The sequence below is a fragment of the Capra hircus genome (genome assembly GCF_001704415.2).
Source record: "Capra hircus breed San Clemente chromosome X unlocalized genomic scaffold, ASM170441v1, whole genome shotgun sequence".
NCBI lineage: Eukaryota > Metazoa > Chordata > Mammalia > Artiodactyla > Bovidae > Capra > Capra hircus.
Genome location: NW_017189516.1, coordinates 31,188,490 through 31,203,467, shown reverse-complemented (window position 1 = coordinate 31,203,467; position 14,978 = coordinate 31,188,490). Strand labels below are relative to the sequence as shown.

General features: G+C 42.1%; 1 protein-coding gene across 2 annotated transcripts; it reads left to right on the top strand.

Moving 5' to 3' along the window:
* Window positions 1-10,050: 10,050 nt before the first annotated feature.
* On the top strand, window positions 10,051-12,470 carry MID1IP1 (MID1 interacting protein 1). Of its 2 annotated transcripts, none has more exons than XM_018043971.1 (2): window positions 10,051-10,324; window positions 10,606-12,470. In XM_018043971.1, exon 2 carries the CDS (start codon window positions 10,868-10,870, stop codon window positions 11,414-11,416), a length of 549 nt encoding a protein of 182 aa, XP_017899460.1. In that variant the 5' UTR covers window positions 10,051-10,324; window positions 10,606-10,867; the 3' UTR covers window positions 11,417-12,470. The 2 variants fall into 2 exon arrangements, with proteins under 2 accessions (XP_017899460.1, XP_017899461.1); XM_018043972.1 differs by having other exon boundaries at window positions 10,603-12,470.
* The last annotated feature ends 2,508 nt before the right edge of the window (window positions 12,471-14,978 follow it).

Here is a 14,978-nt window from a genome sequence, read left to right as displayed (position 1 = left end):
TAGGTTTCTCAAGAGGCAGGTCAGGTGTTCTGGTATTCCCATCTCTTTCAGAATTTTCCACAGTTTATTGTGATCCACACAGTCAAGGCTTTGGCATAGTCAATAAAGCAGAAATAGATGTTTTTCTGGAACTCTCTTGCTTTTTTGATGATCCAGCAGATGTTGGCAATTTGATCTCTGGTTCCTCTGCCTTTTCTAAACCCAGCTTGAACATCTGGAAGTTCACGGTTCACGTATTGCTGAAGCCTGGCTTGGAGAATTTTGAGCATTACTTTACTAGTGTGTGAGATGAGTGCAATTGTGTGGTAGTTTGAGCATTTTTGGCATTGCCTTTCTTTGGGATTGGAATGAAAAGTGACCTTTTCCAGTCCTGTGGCCACTGCTGAGTTTTCCAAATTAGCTGGCATATTGAGTGCAGCACTTTCACAGCATCATCTTCTAGGATTTGAAATAGCTCAACTGGAATCCATCACCTCCACTAGTTTTGTTCATAGTGATGCTTTCTGAGGCCCACTTGACTTCACATTCCAGGATGTCTGGCTCTAGGTGAGGGATCACACCCCACACTAGAATTTCTTAATTTAATATTTCATAGATTCTGAAGAATCTTTAATTTGGAGTATTCTGGATTTTGAATCCAAAGCACAATGATTCCAATGATTAAGTTAATCTGCTAGTGAAGGAGACTAAATGAGAGAGATAAGTTTTCATACATAGCAACTCTGTTCAATTTGTTCTCTTACAGACATTTTGTTAAGTAAATGAGGGTTATTCTTTCTAAAACCCAAAATCTAATTACTATGTGAATTACCTCAGCATTTCCACTTATAATTTAAATCAGGATTGGAATATTTGACCCCCTCCAATAGAAACCAAATAAGTCATTTCTAAAGGCACCATGTAGCTCAAAATAAACATTTTTGGTAAATATTGCTGACTGAACTCTACACCACAAACAAACACTTTCTACTTCCAGCCAAGGTAATCACCCACTTGGCACAAAATGAAATTACACAAGACATTCTGTGTCTTAAAGATGGAAAATGTTTCCCTGTCTAATATTCTTCCAGGAACAAAATGACAATTATAACAATGAAAAATATGACAAAGTCGCTTCTTAATTGTACACATGAATTAATTTTCAAATTTCTACTAATTGTGAAACCATTTAGGAAAAAAATGAAATTGATTATGTGTCCCAGTTGAATTTTGGAATACGCAGGACCAATGTTGATCTAGAGCCCAATCTCTGCAGGCCAAAGTGGCCAGGATAATCTTTACACAGTAGCATGGAAAACAGTATATACAGTTGACCCTTTAACAATGTATGTTTGAACTGCCAGGGTCCACTTATATGTGGATTGTTTTCGATAGTAAATACTATAGCATTATACAATGTGCTGTTGGTTGAATCTGAAGATACAAAACCTCAGATTCTGAGGGTCCACTATGGGACTCAAGCATCCAAGGATTTTGGCATAGGCAGGGGTTCTTGGAAGCAGACCCCCACAGATACTGTATGATGACTGTATATACTGTAGCTAAATAATATATTATTCTGGCCAGGTTCAGGATGTAGATGAGTGGGTAGGAGACTCTTAAAACTCCACTAACATGAACTTTTCTATTTTTAGAGTTAAAAAAGTGCAGACTTTACAAAGAGAATAGTAGATGTCAGATTTCCAGATATTTCGAATCATCTTAACAGATGAACAATAGAATAGTGTAACAGAGGCAGATACCTATTCATAAATGTGCTGTACAAATGTAGTTTTAGAAACAGTATTTAGGGGGTTTATAGAAAAATGTTCAAATGTGTCAGTTTAATAAATTTCTGCAAATTGAACACACCTCTATTACTAGCAGCTGGCACTCAGATGAAGCAATAGAACATTATTGTGCATGCTACTTTAAATGAAACGTGAAAATTAATTTTACTTGAATTTTGAGTAGTGAGATGACACTGAAATACTGAACTTTAGAAGAGATTCTTGCTACAGAATATATTGGTTCCTAAAAGATTTCTATAGGCTTCCCAGGTGGCTCAATGGTAAAGAATCTGTCTGCCAATGCAAGAGATGCAAGTTTGATGCCTGGGTGGGGAGGATCCCCTGGAGAAGGAAATGGCAACCCACACCAGTATTTTTGCATGGGAAATATCTCATGGACAGAGGAACCTGGTGGGGCTGCAGTCCATGGGGTCACAAAAGAGTCAGACACAACTTAGCAATTAAGCAACAGCAAAAAGATTCCTATAAGTCAAGAAAAAAATATCTTGAAAATTACTAAGATGTTGGTGTCTTCATTTTTTAAATGGCACAATTTGGTTTTAGATTCATTGATAGACCTGCTATGATGAAAGCTGATTAGCTCTGCCACTCTTTATTCCCTCATCTACCAATTTTGTTGCTAGCTTTATTTTTACACTGTCAGTGTTTAAAGTATTTATTCTGTTCTGAAATCATACTACCCTCACCGGTTAATCTTATTTCTATATTTCAGAGGATTCAAGTTCACCATGAATCTCTTCATCAGAGTTTTCCATTCCTGAGTTATTTATTTTGATTTCTTTTTTGTTGGCAGAATTTTATCACTGAGTATTCTTTTTCAAGAAAAGCTCTGAGTTCACATTTGAGAATGTCTGAGTATTGTTTTCACTTGAGTAATATCATATTCTTGAGTTACATTTCTTACTTATAGTTCCACTGTCTCCTGTCATTGAATGCTTCTGTAAAGTTGATTTGATTCTATCCTTTCCTGTAACCACCATCTTTTTGACGACTTCTATTCCTGCTTGGATACTTGAAGACTTTTTTCTTCTTTCTTGAAGTTGAAAAATATAACTAGCTTGTTTTTCAATGTCAGCTTTTCAGAATAATTTTACCTGGTATACAGTGTGCTTATTAAATCTGTAGAGGAACATGTTTGCAAAGTTTTCTATATCATGCCCATATTTTTTTCCTAATTTCGATTGTTGAAATCTCTACCTCAGTCATGTCAATTAGGTTTATATCATGTTGTTTTTGTTTCTATATCCAACATTTCCTCTCTATTTTCTTTAATTCTCTGTGATTATCTAAACCCTCTCCCTATGCCAGTAATTTAACTTTTTGTCATGACTACCTCGTTTATAATTTATTTATTAACTTTCTACTAGTTTGTTTGCCTTTGAGGGGAGGTGTTTAAATTTTGTTCCTTTGCTCTGCTATTTCTTTTTTAAAATCTTCCTAATGGTTTACTGTTTTTCGTATTCTTACTAAGGTCTTCTAGAGCTGGAAGGGTCTATGTGTTGTACTTACTTCCAGACTTTTATCTTCTGCATACTATCTTTTGTTTGTTTGTTTTAGTTTGCCATACTATTCTTTTCTTCCGGCTCATAATTATGAGACTAGCCTAAATACTCTACCTGGACCTAATATGATGTAGATGGATTCCCCTCATCTCCAGTGCTTCTTGTCTTGGTCTAATTCCCTTTATTGTTAGGGTTAAAAGAGGAAATTATGGCATAGAACTATTGAAGTTTTGCATCAGATGGCATTGCATTAATGACATTGTAGCTTCAATTAAATAGGTTGTATATATATAAGCCTATATAAAAATGTTATATAAAAACAGTAAAGTATGACGTATATACACACATATCTATGACTCAGGTTAGGACTTGAACATACGAAATATTGATAATTATATCTTCTCTCTCAATGTTACTTTAGTACTATAAATTGTAAACTTTGAATTTAATTTAAGAATTCAAACTAAGCAAATTGACACAAACAGAAGAGAGGAAAGGAAGACCACTTCCATCGTCCCTTCTATGCTGATGGTGTAAGAAAGTCTTAAAATTCTAAGAGATCTAGGAATAATCAGATGGAGAAAAGCCTATATGGTAGGTAAGCAAACCTATAAATTGATAAAAAAAATGTAGTGAATTATAAAAAATTATAGAATTCACAAATCAATCAATTTTCTTATTTACCACATTCAGATTAAGTGCCTCATTTTCCATGTGGTTTAAAATTCCCAAAGATGCAGAAATACTAAGAGCAATGTACACCCATGGTGGATTCATGTTGATGTATGGCAAAACCAATACAGTATTGTAAAGGAAAAAAAAATTAAATTAAATTTTAAAAAATAAATAAATAAAAGGTAGTCTTTAGTAGTCTCAGTTTTTCCTTTGCTCTACTCCTCGTGGATTCAAGTCTAAAAAGGCTTCTTAAAAATAAGATGGGGATAAAGTGCTAACCACAACATATTCGGACATGCCAGAACCTGCAAGCTCAAGGTTGGAGGCCAGCAGACTCACTACTGCCATGTTCTCATGTTTTAGCATCTTCTTATCTTTTCCCAACTAAATCTTTGTGAGGGTGTTTCCTATGATGACAATTACACTGAGATTAATACCACCTGTTTGCAAATTTAACTCAGAATATTATGATGCCATTTCTGCATTTTTGTATCATGTAACAGTGGTTCCTCCATGGCAGATGACAAAAATACCCAACTTCCCAATTCCATAAAAGAAAAACTAGCTATTAACTTGGAACTCTAGCAAGGCACTTAGCAGGGCCTCTCATAATATTCTGTGGTCAAGAAGAAAAATAAGGGCTAGATGATTATACAATTAACATGATTCATAGCTGGCTGAAACAACATATGCCAAAATGTGCTAATTAATTAATTATTTAAAGATGCTAATTAATGGGTTGATATCAAGCTGAAGAAGCTTTCCAACTGTTCCAAAGTATTTTGCCCTTTGCCCAGCCAGTGTTCCCTGTAAATTATCAATAACTTGGATCAATATAAAGTATAGTTATCAAACATATGGGTAATATCCAAACACATTAGAACATTCTCTAACACCACATACAAAAATAAACTCAAAACAGATTAAAGACTTAATGTAAGACCAGATATTACAAAACTCCTAGAGGAAAACATAGGCAGAACAATCTGTGACAAAGATCGCAGCAAGATCTTTTTGGATCTGTATCTAGAGTAATGGAAATAAAAACAATGGGACCTAATTAAACTTAAAAGCTTTTGCACAGCAAAGGAAATCATAAAATGAAAAGACAGCCTATAGAATGACAGATAACATTTGTAAATGATGAAACCGACAGGGGATTAATTTCCAAAATACATAAATAGCTCATATAGCTCAACATCAAAAAATGGGTAGAAGATCTAAATAGACATTTCTCCAAAGGAGACATATAGATGGCTAACAGGCACATGAAAGATGCTCGATATCACTAATTATTAGAGAAATTAAAACTACAATGAAGTATCACCTCACACTGATCAGAATGGCCATCATCAAAAAGTCTACAAATAATAAATTCTGGAGAGTGTGGGGAGAAAGGAACACTCCTACACTGTTAGTGGGAATGTAAACTGGTACAGCCACTGTTAAGTATAGCATGGAGGTTTCTCAAAAAAACTAGAAATAGAGCTACCATATGATCTAGCAATACCCTTCCTGGGCATATATCTGGAAAAAACCATAATTTGAAAAGATACATGCACCTCAATATTCATTGCAGCACTACTTACAATAGCCAAGGCATGGAAAAAACCTAAACATCCATCAACAGATAGATAAAGAAGATGTGGTGTGTGTGTGTGTATATATATATATATATATATATATATATATATATATATATGTAAAAGTCATAAAAAAAGAATGAAATAATGCCATTTGCAGCAACATGGATTGACCCAGAGATTATTATAGTAAGTAGAGTTAGCCAGAGAAAGACGAATATGATATCACTTATACGTGGAATCTAAAAAACAAATGATACAAATGAACTTATTAACAAAACAGAAATAGACCCACTTATATAGAAAACAATGTTACCAAAAGGGAAATGAGGGAGGAGGGATAAATTAGGACTTTGGGATTAACAGATACACACTACTGTATATAAAACAGATAATCAATGAGGACCTACTGTAGAGAACAGGGAACTATACTCAGTATTTTGTAATAACCTAGAAGGGAAAAGAATCTGAAAAAGAACTGAATCACTTTGCTGTACACCTGAAACTAACACATTTTAAATCAACTATACTCTGATAAAAAAAAAAAAAAACAGGATACACAGAATTTTGTTAATCAGCTACATATGGATGTAGCAGCTAAAAGAAGTCCATTTAAAGGACTGGCATTGTAAAGAAATAGATGTTTGTTGGGTAGTGGAAGAAACATTGGTTCAGGCACCAGCAAACTAGGTCAAATCCCAGTTCTGCTACTTGGGCCATTCAAATTCTGTGATCCTTACTTTCTTCTCAGAGTTGTTGTGATGTTTAAATGTGTTAACACGTCTAAGTTCCAGGCATTTGTGGGCAATAAATATGATCTAGAAAAGCTACCATTTAAAGTTAAATGGGTGGCCATGCCACTCCATTTTGTCCTAAAAAATGATGGTGCTTGAATTAATTCCAGGTGCCACACTTACGAGCAAAGTGGAGCTACTTCCAAAGACGGTGGCCAGGATGGATGAGTAACTCCAGAGAGACCATGAAGAACTGCTGCAGGAACTTGGAATAGCTGGCTTGAAGAAAGTGAACTGGAGACCCTATCTACCTTCAAACACCTGACAGTCCTCCATGGCTTCCTGGAGGCCTGCTCCAAGACAGGAGAACTAACCTAGAAGATGGAAATTACAAGAATGTGGGCCAGGGTGACCACTTGGTGGGGATGTTGTGAGCAATTTCAGCACAAGTGAATGGTTGGACTACATGGTCTTAAGACAGTCTGATTATCATCTTTCTAGGACACTTAGCATAAAGTGGTTCCTTCTACATTGTGCCTCATAGTAACCTAGAGTCTCCACTTTCTTGAGTTGAGCTGGTTTCTAGCTTTACAAGGATACCACCTTCACATCAGCTCTAGGCCAAATCTCAGCTTTCTCCAATCTGTCTTCTTTGACCAGTTTACTGTTGACCAGTTTATTGCATTTGTTTATAAACTTCTGGTTACTTGAAATGCCATCTTTCCCCAAACTATTCAAAGGACACAGAAGGGGGCATCTGTGAACACTTATTGGGAGACAGACCAGCAAGATGTGACTTTCTGGTTGCTGAAGAAGGTAAACGTGGGGGAATTAAGAATCTGAATTGAGCTCCCGAGTTGGAACGGTGGATCAAGAAGTCGGGTGGGTGCCAGATTTCAGACGAAGCTTTTACAGAGAATTGGGCGTATTTGGGAGGAAGCCCTGAGCCTGCTAGCCTGCAAAAAGTACTCAAAAGTTGTTTGCTCACTAGATGACTTCTGTTTTCCAGAGGCAAAATAAGGCCTGGGCAGGTTATTCAGTATCTCCAGCCTGTTCCAGATTGCAACTGGTAAAGTGCCTGAGGCAACGGAGAGGCTGTTCGCCTCCGGCCTGGCCAGGCCCACCCGCTCCCCTCCCAGGTGACCACAAGGAACCATTTTAATGTTTTTTTTTTTTTTTTTTTCAGCCTCTGTGCAGGGGAAAATTGGCGGCGCTCCGGTTGCCAGGGACGCCGCCGCCAGTTCGGCGCGGCTGGGGTGAAAGAGGATGTTGGAGGGAGGGGGCCGGGTCTCCTGACTGGCTAGGGCACGAAGGGTTATTTGCATAATACTCCCGGACAGCACCTGATTGGCTGAAGCCGGAGGGGCGGTGGTGGGGTGATTCCAAGGGCCGGGAGCTCTGGATCCCGACCTTTCTGTTCCGGAGTTACCCCGGTGGGCATGAGTTCTTGTTCTGGCCCTGGGGGAACCGAGAAGGCCCGGTTTGGGAAGTTTTGCAGGCAGGTGCAAGAGCCATCTTTCTCTTACAGTGTTTAAGAAATGTGAAAGAAAAGGAATCAAGAAACTGGGGGGATGGAGTGTAACCTCAACTCCAGAAGAAGGAAGGAAACAGCTCAGAGTGGGGAGTGGAGACCGAAAAGAAGGCATTAGGGGCTTTCTCTCAAGCTGGGAGGGGTTTTGCTGGAATTCCTTTGCTAGATCACTTGAATTTCCGTTTTCTGTGAGTTATTGTCACACTTTGCTGAAACTGGGAAGAAAAGAGGCAGGATCCCAGCATTTAGTAACTCAAATCTGAATGCTAAATTTTCATCCAGAGGCACTTAAAATATCAAGCCTGTCTGTCATAGGGGACAAAATGTGTTTTAATTTATAGATAATCAGTTATTGAAAACCGGATGTGTGTCTTTTTTTTTTTTGAGATTTCTTGTTGCAATGTTTTTTGTCTGTCATTGTGCATAAGGGCTTAAATTCAAGCTGGAGTGTTTTGAACTCACCAGTTGCCTAAGCATTGGGGGCGGTGGGGAAGGGTCTGCGAATCATCATGAACCATTTTCATGTTTAAGGTTTCTGACCCTTCAGGTAAAAACCTTTAGACTATGAAAAGATCCTATACTAAGTACAATTTCACCTTTATACTTTTCAGTTTACATAATAATTTTTATATCTATTATCTTATTTACCATTAACCAAAATTTGGCACAGCCCGTGGGAGAAGCTCCATTTTATTGAGGAGGAAATTGGGGCTGAAAGAGTGTGTAAGTTTCCACATGTGTAAACAGAGGATGAGATTATTTTAATGCTTGAAATTTATATAATGCTTTTTTGGTCTACATTTTTCTTTCCAATGATTCTGCCAAAGACCCTGATAGTTTGAGCCGGTAACATGATTCCAGTTTTACAGATGAAAAAACAAGGGCTATGGTCTGGCAGAACTAATAAGCCCTGGGAGAGGGGCTCCCCTGGCTGGGCTCTGTCTCCTCTGTCCCACCCTTGTAGCACTCAGTCAGATTTTCATTCAAAAGACAATTAGGAAGATGGTTTGCCGTGGGAAAATATTAAATATAGATTATTCAAGTGAAAGAGAGGGGAAAAAATAAACTTATTTTGTGCTTCTCCCTTTTGGCACTTTTGTCCTGTGAAAAAAACAGTACTAAAAGCACCCTTAAAAGGTTTTAGAGAAAAGAGATTAAAAATTAGAAACTTGAGTCTGCTTGGATTATCTGTAGGACTGTTGGAGAACACTGTTGGATGAAGGACATGGCATGGGAATTGAGATGGGAAAAACAAAACTGAAAACTGGGCTGTGGTTTAGAGTCTCAAACTGAAATTTAAGGTGCAAGACTGAAAAGTTAAATCCAGCAATTTGGTACATAGTTTTAGGCCCTATTGAATGACCTTGCGTTTTAAGAACTATTTTTGGAAAGGAACATTTCAAACTCCCTTCCTAAAAAAAAATACTGGACACCTCCCCCACTTTTATGTTAAATGGTGAGACACCCGGCACGACCCTACCTACTGTCACTCTCTCCTGGCGTTTTGGCAGCCGAAAAGGCCACGGATCTCTGAGTAGCGGGATTTGGGCAAAAGTCAGGAATTTGGCTACTTCCCAGCGCCACATCTGATCTCCTGGAAGACTGTGCAGATACAAAGATGGGTCGCTCTTCATCCCTTGGCAACGGATGTTACTGGAAATATTGCGAAAGACCCAGCCAGGAGGGAGGCAAAAGCCTCTGAGGCTCTTCTCCCCGCCCCCACAGTAGGCCAAAGCCAGGGCAGTGGCAGGAGCACCAGACGTCCACGTGCAGCCAGCATGCCCCGTCACCCTTCTTTCACCCTTCTTACGTAAGAGTCTCGGGATGGAGTTGCTGCTACTGCGGGTCCCTTTTCCCCGACGTCTATTAATAAACCAGATTGGTAGTTTCCGGGCCACTGCCAGCATAGATGCGGGGTTGGGGGGAGTTGCTCACTTTACGACCAGGGCACCAGCAATTCGGTCTTCCCACCCCTGGAACATGAGCAAGGCCCACCCATCCCCCGCATTCCAGCCCGCCCACTGGCCGGAGGGGACGCCGGCGCCTCATTTACCCACACAGCGCTTGACCTTCCCCCTAAACTGGCCTGCTCTGCACTCGGCGCTGGCGGGTGCGGCTGGCTGCTCCATCTCTCCTCTGCCCTGCCCTGCCACGGCGCCCTCCCTCCGCCCGGGTATCAGGCGAGAGGCGGGGCTGGCCCAGCACGCCCCGCCCCCGCTGTAGAAAGGGCCCAGAGAGTGTTACTCCCGGTCATCCTCAGCTTGGGCCTTTTATCTCGGCGCTGCCGAGGAGGCGGGAGGAGGAGACACAGGGGGTGGCCCTGAGCGTCGGCGACACCTTTCCGGGGCTCTATAAATTGAGCACCTGGGATGGGTAGGGGGCCCACGCCACCACCACCGCCCGCAGACACAGTTCGGCCACTGACCGCCGCAGCAGCCGCAGGCAGCAGCAGCCGGGAGCGGGTACACTGAGCTACCCAGCAGCAGGGGATCTCGAGGCGCCGGAGGAAGTGCGTGCCCCCTTCCCATTTCTGCCGGGTCTTCGGGGGTGCTTGGACTCCGGCTTTGCGGAGGGAGACGGGAGTGGGGAGTCCACCTTCTTTCTCTCAGAGGCACTGGGTGCGCTAGGAGGTGGGACCGCCTGATTGCTGGGAGCCACCCGGGCGCAGTCCCAGAGAAGCAGTAACCCGGGGGATGGGGGGGAGGGGAGGGGAGGGGCGGTGCGTGCAAGCGAGGGTACCGGGCACCCTAGCTGGATGAATAATCTCTTTCGTCCCCGTCTTCCAAGCAGGCAAAGGGCTCGACCCAGGGACCACGAGCTGATATCGCGAGCTTCCGGACGCCAAAGCCAGAAGTCGCGCATCCCGCAGGGCCGGGCTGCGATCAACACGAGAGTTGGAGAGGGCGGAGGAGGAGCCGGGAATCCCGCCGCACCGGCAGTAGCCAGGCTCCCGGCGCGGGCCTCACAGAGCGCGTGAAGGCGGGCAGCCCCTCGCCCTAGCCGGCCATCCCGTGCCCCTGCGTCCCTGTGCTTCGGCGCCCACGCGGCCACCATGATGCAAATTTGCGACACCTACAACCAGAAGCACTCGCTCTTTAACGCCATGAATCGCTTCATCGGCGCCGTGAACAACATGGACCAGACGGTGATGGTGCCCAGTCTGCTGCGTGACGTGCCACTGGCCGAGCCCGAGCTGGACAACGATGTCGGCGTGGAGGTAGGCGGCAGTGGTGGCTGCATGGAGGAGCGCACGCCCCCGGCCCCCAGCCCGGGCAGCGCCAATGGCAGCTTTTTCGCGCCCTCCCGGGACATGTACAGCCACTACGTGCTGCTGAAGTCCATCCGCAACGACATCGAGTGGGGGGTCCTGCACCAGCCGCCGGCGGCAGGGAGCGAGGAGGGGAGCGCCTGGAAGTCCAAGGACATCCTGGTGGACCTGAGCAACCTGGAGGGCGCGGACGCCGGCGAGGAGGACCTGGAACAGCAGTTCCACTACCACCTGCGAGGGCTGCACACTGTGCTCTCCAAACTCACGCGCAAAGCCAACATCCTCACTAACAGATACAAGCAGGAGATCGGCTTCAGCAATTGGGGGCACTGAGGCGGGTCGCCCGCGGCTGTCCCGCACCCTTCCTGGCCCCGTCTCTCACCCTCTCTCTTTCCTTAAAGCTATTTTCTTTCTGGCTGTAGGGCGCGATGGGCGGACTGCAAAGTTGGGGGGCTGCGCACATGCTGGCGGCGCAGCAGGATAGCATGGAGGAAGGGGCTTCTTTGGCGAGAGCAGAGAGGAAAGTGGTGGCCAAAGAGGTGGGATAGTGCTCAAGGACTTCCTTCTCTCCCCGGCGGGGTCGGGTGGAGGTGGGGGAATGAGGGGGCTGTGTTCTACTTTGGTGGGAATGGGCCTGAGTTGACGCCCTGCATTCAGTCTGTGCCTTTCCTGGAGTTTCTTTTCTTTCCGGAGGAGGAGGGCCGAGAATAGGCCATTCCGGGGCGCGGCGCTGGGTTGCCACACTTGGGAGCGCTGCCCGGAGCTGGGCGCTGGGGAAGGCTGGGCGGGTGCACAGCCTTCCGCCGCCCTGCCTTTGGGCTGGCGGAGGCCACAGTGTTGCTAAGGTTGCATCAGTTTTCCTGTTTGCACTATTTCTTGTTGTAACAGTGGCCCCGTCCTAAGTATTTCGAATGTCCTCTTTGCTCTGAAACTTCGGCGATTCCATTGTGATAAGCGCACAAACAGCACTGTGTCGGTAACTGGTACTAGTTTATTAATGATTTTCTGTTACACTGTATAGTCAGTTGTCCTGTGGCACCTCTATCCCATCCCTTTCACGTCACCCCCACCCCAGTATGTGTAAGCTGGCACGGTGCCAGCTTGTACGAAGCTTGCCACTTGGTGAAAATAATAACATTATTATGAGAAAGTGGACTTACCCGAGATGGAACCAACTGACATTCTATCCATGTTGTACATAGAATGATGAAGGGTTCCACTGTTGTTATATGTCTTAAATTTATTTAAAACTTTTTTAATCCAGATGTAGACTATATTCTAAAAAATAAAAAAAGCAAATGTGTTAACGAAACTTGACAAAAGTTTGTTGCTTTCTGATCTGCCAATGAATGGCTTAGTCATTAAATAAAAATAAACTTTTTTTTTTTTAGCAAAAGCTAATTTTATTTTTCTCTGGTATTTCAAAGTGGTAGATAATCACCTTTGTAAGTATTCAGATTTGTTTGGGAAGAAGCTGCCAACAAGATTTACTTCCAAGCTTTTTTTGTCTAATTCAATACCAAGGTAAGTCTCAACAAAAAGTTCATAAATACTGAGTATTTATGGGAAGTTACATATATTAGAGTTTTCAACCAACTTAACTAGCTTATCAGAGTGCTTAGTTAACATTTTGAATTTTTCAAGAGGCTCAAGCACACATGCATTTTGAGACCTAGAAACCTATCTTAAAGACAGAAATTTCACTTGGCTACTGAGAGGTAAAAATTGGAAGAAAAACACTAGCTAATACTAGAGCACATACCTTGCAGGTCTTGTATTTACAAGTCTTATATGTTAATCTTAGGAGAGACTTAAATGTGTTATAACACTCGCTGTGGCCTCTTGGACTATTCCCAGTGAAGTGCTAAGCTTTGTGAAGCAGTGTCCAGCAATGCTTCCAGTTTTCCAGGGAGACAGTCTGAGGCTGTGGACAGCAGATCTGAGCAAGACTGCAGCAGGGCCCTTCCGAACACTTCCTTAGATGCCATTGTGCTGCTCTTCTGGGATGGTGGAATAGGCGAAACACAATGCTCTGTGTTTTATATTTCACAATTTGTTTAGGTGGACATAAGTATTTAGATCAACTTCAGTTTGGGATCTTGGGAGTCATGAGACATTCTCTAAGCTCACAGAGCTTGAGTTTAAAATACATGTAACTTTGAAGTTTTAAAAAAAAAAAGCAAGTTTTTTTGTGCTGTGGGTAGCTCAAGACTATTATCAGTTTTCAGCAGCCGTGAAAAAATGGGGAAGTGTCAAGGCTGGTTCCTGCGTTGCCAGAGAAAGTTAATGGTTAATACATAAAGATAAGCTAGGCAGCACCAGAAGGAAGGTATATGGCCTCTTAACCTTGTATCCCCTTGAAAATATCAAAGTGCAAGCAAAAAATACAAAAAAAGGAAACTACGGAAGCCAAGTGGTAGAAATACCAAGACTTGGAGCCAGGAATTTGTGTGTTCAAGTCCTCTTGTTATCGTCTTTAACTCTCCAAGCTTGTTTCCACATTTGAAATTAGACATAATAATAATACAAGATTTATTTTGTGGAGTTGTAGCGAGAATGAAAGGAGATTGTATCTGGAATGTGTGCTGCTTGGAAGTTTCTTTGAGCACTACAGAAGGGCACTGCAGGTTCTTTCCAGCTCTGAATGTTGCTTTGTATCTTCATCTCCCTCCTTGCCTTTCTCGAGGAATATATGAACCTTAAAACAATATGTTCACTTTAAGGAAAAGCATAATTTCTATTACATACATGAAACCACAGGTAAACTCTTAAGTCTCAGGGAAGAGCCTGAATTAAAATCAAATAGTCATGGTTTAGGCAAGTGATAGCAAGAACTTTATGAGATGTTAAAATGTTTTCAGAACATTCTTGTATTTAGAATACAGAAAGGCAGATGTTCATAGCAAAACTAAACTATAAAGCTGTTAACTTTATTTTTGAAAATATTCATGGAGAGTATTTTTATATATAAATAGTGATTCTGACCTAGGAGTAGTGATGATCACTGTTAAGAGGATTGGACTGTTTTCATGAACCAGTATGGTTTCCCAGGCCCAGTGAGTGTTATTCCATTGATATAACTATTCAAGTTTGGTTTATGCAACAATACAAGATCAAATCCCTTTGACCAGATTTACCTGTTAAATTTTCTCAAGCCATTTAAATTTTTGCTCAACTTCTAAGGTCAAGTGATAAGTGAATATATTTTTAGGTCTTTCCTGAGGAAGCTCAAAGTACTTTATAGATTTTAAAAGTTGCAAACACTGCATGGCCCCTCCTTCAAAGAGCTCTCAGAGATCAAGGTTGTCTACTAGCGCCCATCTCAGTGGCAATTTGAGACTAAAGGGAAGGCAGGGGGTAGATGAACTGGGCAAAAAGGAACAGCTTAGGTGGGAATTGATTACCCTCCAGATATTTACATTTAATAAGCATTTTCTACATCAAAACCTCACACCAAAGCCTTTGAGAAGGACTGTTTTTGCCTCGCAAAACAGCTTTCTGCTTTGCTCACACGGGGCTTTTGGGGTTTTATATTTACACAGTGTTCCTTAGTGGTCTGGTCTGATTTAATCTTTCTCTGAACCTGAACCCACTGTTAGCATGTCACAGCTACAGGGATTATGCTTTGGACCAACTTGAAAACTAGTTTACTGTTAACAATTGTTTTAAAAAATGAAAGTCATTTGCATTTGCCTCCTCATTTTTAGCTGCTGAACAAAAATCTTCTGGGAGATGGCAGTTCCTCTTCTTCCCCCCGTCACCCCACTCCTCTTATTCTGTGAGTCTCAGATGTTTGCAAATTTTACACAGTCCTAATGGACTGAAAGCTCAAATTTTATATACCTTTTTTTCCCCAAAGGTAATTATCTTTCTATGGGACATCTAGTACATTTAT